Raw genomic sequence first — 5504 nt, 5'->3', positions numbered from 1 at the left:
ACTGCAGCTGTAGTCTCCCAATCATCCTCAACATGGCCCAGAACTTACTCCAGTCCCTTACTTCCATCCTGAAGTCTTCACAACCTGTCTCTTTCCTTAGTTTCCACCACTTGATCTTCTGCTCTGTCTTCACTCTCTTCCCTTTTGTCACCTCCATCGTCATTTTGCACACTACCATCCGATGTTTTTTGACTACACTCTCGCCTGCCACTACCTTACAGTCTCTACTCTCAGATTACCTCTTCTACATAGAATATAATTTATCTGTGTGGACCTGACTCCACTCTTGTACATCACCCTGTGTTCTTCTTTCTTTTGGAAATAGGTGTTTACCACAGCCATTTCCATTCTCTTCTTGAAATCCACCACTGCCTGTCCTTCCAAGTTTTTCTCCCTAACACCAAACCTACCTATCACTTCCTCATCTCCTCTGTTCCCTTCCCCTACATGACCATTAAGGTCTGCTCCAATCACCACTCTCTCTCCCCTGGGGATACTCTCTATCATCCAATCCAGAATTTCTCCTTTTCCTCCAACTCACAGCCCACTTGTGGGGCATAACCGCTAACAACATTTCCTAACATCATCACTCCTTCTATTTCTACCTTCACACACATCAACCTGTCTGACTCTCGTTTCACCTCTACCACATTTCTTACATATTCTTCCTTTAGGATCACCCCTGCTCCATTTATCTTCCCATCTGAACCATGATAAAACAGTTTGTAGCCTCCTCCAATGTTTCTAGCCTTGCTGCCCTTCCACCTGGTCTCCTGCACACAAAATGTCTACTCTTCTTCTCTCCATCACATCAGCTAGTTCTCTACTTTTCCGTCATTGTACCTACAATCAGAGTTCCAAACTTCAGACCAACACTTCTATTCTTCCTCTTTTCTCTTTTTCTCCTAACCAAACACCCTCCTCTTCTTCTCTGTCTTTGACCAACAGTAGCCCAATTTCCATCAGTGCCCTGTAGGTTAACGGCACTGTTGGCGGTCGTTGTTAGTGATTCGCATATTTGATTTGGCTAAAAGTTTTACGCCGGATGCCCTTCCTTACGTAACCCTTACCATTTATCCGGGCTTGGGACCGGCACTATAAAACACTGATTCATGTACCCTAGTGGCTGGTTTTGTACCCTAGTGACTGGTCTTCCCATTACTATTACAAATATAACCATGACATATGCAGGGACTGTTTTATGGGGATCTCCTGTGACACCTGGTCGGTGGTAGCAGGCGTAGCTCTGCCCCGATTGAGGCACTGTGGTCTATAAGTCTATTCAGACTTTCTTTATATATATTCAGTCTTTTTGTATATATTTATTCAGACTTTTTGTATATGTATTCAGACTTTCTGTATATATATTCAGGATTTTTGTATATATATTCAGACTTTTTGTATATATATTCAAAGATTAATTTCCTGAACGGCATGCCATCATACGTATATATATATATATATATATATATATATATAAATTGCTTCATTCTGTTATATACTGTATATATTACAATTATAATAAACAAAGTGGAAGTGTGGTAGTGGCGCTTTGGCCCAGAGGTCTCTGTCATTGGTGTGGAACCCCAGAGTTCACCTCCTGGGCAAGTTCGAATCCCGGTTAGGGTGGTTGGTACCTTCCAGTGGACTCACCACCTGCAGGAAGGTTTAGGGGGGGTTGGTATGGTGCAATGTGATTTGGGTGGCGACTGCTGTTCCGTGACCCGGTAACGGATAAGCGGATAAAAATGGATGGATGGATGAAAGTGGAAGTTGTAAGATAAAACGTAATAAATAAATGTAATAAAATAATAGGATAAAACTATATATTTTGAAGTATTTTTGGATAATTATATTACAATTATGTCATCTTAACTATAAGAAATGCCATAATTGAGAGACAAAATATATGGGATCAGGGATTAAATTGATCAGAGTCAAAATACTTTTTGGATCTCTGTACTGTTCAAATATGAAAAGCTGTGACAAAAAGATTTAAAAAAAAAATCTGAAAAAGATGTCCAAACATCACACACTTTTTACGTAGAAATAAACAAAATCAATGTTCTTGTCTTTTCTCCAGGTGACAGAGCTGGAGTGTCAGAGTACCCAGACTCCGGTGATCAAATCCCAGAAAACCGAACTCAACCAAACCATAGAGGAGCTGGAGAACACACTAAGGGATAAAGAAGAGGTTTGTGTGTGTGTGCGCATGTGTGTGTTGATTTATATATGCTCTATTAAACTTGTTATGCCCCTCAGGAAATAGAAAAGTTGAAAGAAGAATTGGAAACCATGAATGATCTCATGGAGCAGAAAGACACTCTAACCCAGAATCTTGAAGTGAGTTAACAAGTGAAATCTATCTGTGTAATTCATCGGGAATAAAAACCCACCTAAAAACTGTCAACAATTCTGTCTCTCCCCCGCAGGAGACAGAGCTTCGCAGCAGGGTGCTGGAGGAGCAGCTGGCAGGAGCAGAGCAGCGACTACAGGAGAACCAGGAGGAGCAGGAGAACTTCAGGAAGAGCCTACGAACGCTGCTGGAGCTGCTGGACGGCAAGATCTTTGAGCTGACGGAGCTCAGAGACACCCTGGCTCGACTCATAGAGGAGGCCAGCTAGAGACTGAGCTGCCCGATCCCCACAGACAGAGCCATATGATAATTTTAGTACCCTCACACCTCTATCTCAACAAAATCAATCCTACCCACAATGCCTGACGTTTCTCCTTCATTCATTCACACTGAGACACTGCACTGCCCGATTTTAAATATGCTCAAAAATGGTGCAGCTAGTTCCTGGGGTTTTTTCAAGCTCAGTGTGGTGTGGATTCCTGACACAAGGCCAAACCAACGCATCTTTGTAAATAAGAATATTACTATGTGTGTCAGCGTGTGTGTGTTTTGTGCAGTGGGAGAAAAGGTTTTTTGGACACAAAGGCTGACATGCACTCACTGAGGAATACCAGACATGCTCTGTGCGACACCTCTATGTAACTCTATCAGGTATTCTACTCAGTGGAGTCATGCAGAGAGGTCAAACTGTCAACCGCTAAACTGTGTGGCAGCCCTGTCTCATCAAAGTAAAGCATCACAAAAGGCCTTTGGAGCGCCACCTACATGTTTTTTTTTGTGAATATCCACCCTCGGTGAAAGCAGGCCGCAGATTTTTACTTGTCTCGGGTAAATTCAGAGCACTAAGTTTCTATTCATCTTTTTTATACATAGATTATAACACTGACTATATAAATATAGAACTATAGAGGACACACTTTTTACTCATGGTGACAATGTAAATGGATAATTAATGCAAATGCAGTGACACCCTGCAGTGCGTTATTGTTGTATATTAACCAGTGGAAAGGTGTTACGGAGGCTGATAGGATGAAGTCTGTAACAATGGATACATCTGAGATAACTGTCCAAAAGACTAAGCTGTCCATTTTCAGCGCTGTTGTTGCGGTCACAGAGTAATGACAGTTGAAAATCACATTATTCTTGTAAAAAGTCGGTAGATTTAAAAAAGAAAAAATCTCTACCAGAGGAAAAAAGAAGAACAAAACCCATCTGTTTAATTGATGCCTGCAACAAAGGCAGTTGAAGACTAGAGAATGACTCACAAAAGATTCAAGGAGGTTCCTTAGTTACCATGCTTGCTGGTGACTGTTTTGGAAATCATAATTACTTATAAAAAGATAATCAATCACAGTAATAAGCTTTGGAATGCCAGTGTGTTCTGTTAGAGAAGAATCCTACTACTGTAACCAGGAACCTTTAAGCAGCTTTAGCCTCTCATACAGCAAAAATCAGCTTCCACATTCAGTTGCAAATTAGGAAGAATCTGTTTCCTAATTCCTTTTACTTTACATGTCCAGCTTCGCCAACAATTCCAAGATTGAGGGGCAGCATGTGTAAAAGAAAGACACCTGGTTCTGCTGGATCATTCAGATATCAGAGCACCTAATGTTCTGGAGTGATACAAATTTATGGAAGCAATCAACTACAACAGAGGTATGTTGCTGCCTGTAGGAACAACACATCTAATACTATTTCTTGTATATTTGAAAAATATATGACTTAGTTTAACACAAAGTGGTGTATTATAAGGTATCAGGCCATGTTGCTCGTTGCACTAGTAATGATATGTTGAACTTATTAACAAACATGAAACATCCTGGTCCCCTTTTGTGCTGGTTAATACACAGCAATACGACTCACTGTTAGAGGAATGTTACCAATGTCTTTCTTCCTGATTTAACTTTGAAAGTGAAATGACGGAGATGGAAATCTTACTGTTAATGCTGTCATTCATAAATGCCTTTGTACAGAAGTGGATATTAGCTTTTCATTCTCCTGTTTTGTAATTTATGTTGTTAAATGTAGGTATTATTATGAATATTATCATTATTGTATTTAGAGGTATGAAAAGACTGACAATATTTTTGACTATTTAAAGTAATTTTGAACTCATGATTAAAGAGGTACCTCATGCTACAGATTTTTGTAGATTGGTGAGACATGTGGGTTTGCAGGTGAAAGGATTTACCAAATGCCGGTGAAAGCTGTCGATGGTTGGACTGAGCTAAACAGCCAACAAACACCTCTGTGAACCAAGAAATGTTTTATATATTTAAATATCACACAGTTCAAGGTGTAACATTTTATTTTCTTCTTTTGTTGATTTAAAAAGTTTAGTCAACAGTGAAACAGACAATCTCAGAATCTGCTTTCTGCTTTCAATCTGTTTTAATCAAATCAAATGCCAGGCCAGGCTGTAAAAAAAATAAAAAATAAATAAAGGAAGGTGTAGGAGTGGAGGTGAGAGGTTTTCATCCATCCATCGATCACCCAGACTTCCCTCTCCCTCGACACTTCCTCCAGCTCTTCTGGGGGGACCCTAAGGCGCTCCCAGGCCAGGCACCCGAACACCTCCGGGAGGTGTCCGGGGGACATGCGATGTAAATGCTCAAACCACCTCAGCTGACTCCTCTTGATGTGAAGGAGCAGCGACTCTACTTCGAGCTCCTCTCGTGTGACAGAGCTCCTCACCCTATCTCTAAGTGAGCGCTATGCCACCCTGCGGAGAAAGCTCATTTCAGCCGCTTGTATCCGGGATCTCGTTCTTTCGGTCCCGAACTGGACCCCACCCGACACCTGGCTGTGCCTAGAAATTCTGTCCATAAAGATAATGAACAGAACCGGTGACAAAGGGCAGCCGTGCCGTAGTCCACCATGCACCGGGAACAGGTCCGACTTAATCCGACAGCCCTTAGAAGAGGGCCCCCAACCCCATTCTCTCAGAGCACCCCCCACAGAATACCGCAAGGGACACGGTCGAAAGCCTTTTCCAAGTCCACAAAACACATGTGGACCGATTGGGCAAACTCCCATGAACCCTCAAGCACCCTGTGGGGGGTATAGAGCTGGTCCAGTGTTCCACGACCAGGACGAAAACCGCACTGTTGGTTTTCATTTATATACTATTTTTAACAACTGCCATCTC

General features: G+C 41.7%; 1 protein-coding gene across 1 annotated transcript in view; it reads left to right on the top strand.

Annotated features, from left to right (window-relative positions):
• The window catches only part of LOC103397203 (homer protein homolog 1-like), a 14049-nt gene extending 10791 nt beyond the window's left edge, over positions 1 to 3258 (top strand). Inside the window, exons 3-5 of the mRNA XM_008335425.3 lie at positions 2084 to 2194; positions 2263 to 2343; positions 2433 to 3258. Of these exons, the coding sequence (XP_008333647.2) occupies positions 2084 to 2194; positions 2263 to 2343; positions 2433 to 2624 (384 nt within the window). The 3' untranslated portion in view covers positions 2625 to 3258. The remainder of the gene's footprint in view (positions 1 to 2083; positions 2195 to 2262; positions 2344 to 2432) is intronic.
• The last annotated feature ends 2246 nt before the right edge of the window (positions 3259 to 5504 follow it).

The sequence above is a fragment of the Cynoglossus semilaevis genome, chromosome W (assembly GCF_000523025.1).
Source record: "Cynoglossus semilaevis isolate Cse_v1.0 chromosome W, Cse_v1.0, whole genome shotgun sequence".
NCBI classification, from domain to species: Eukaryota; Metazoa; Chordata; class Actinopteri; order Pleuronectiformes; family Cynoglossidae; genus Cynoglossus; species Cynoglossus semilaevis.
The sequence above is the reverse complement of the archived record's forward strand: the minus strand, read 5'-3'. Positions and strand labels throughout refer to the sequence as shown.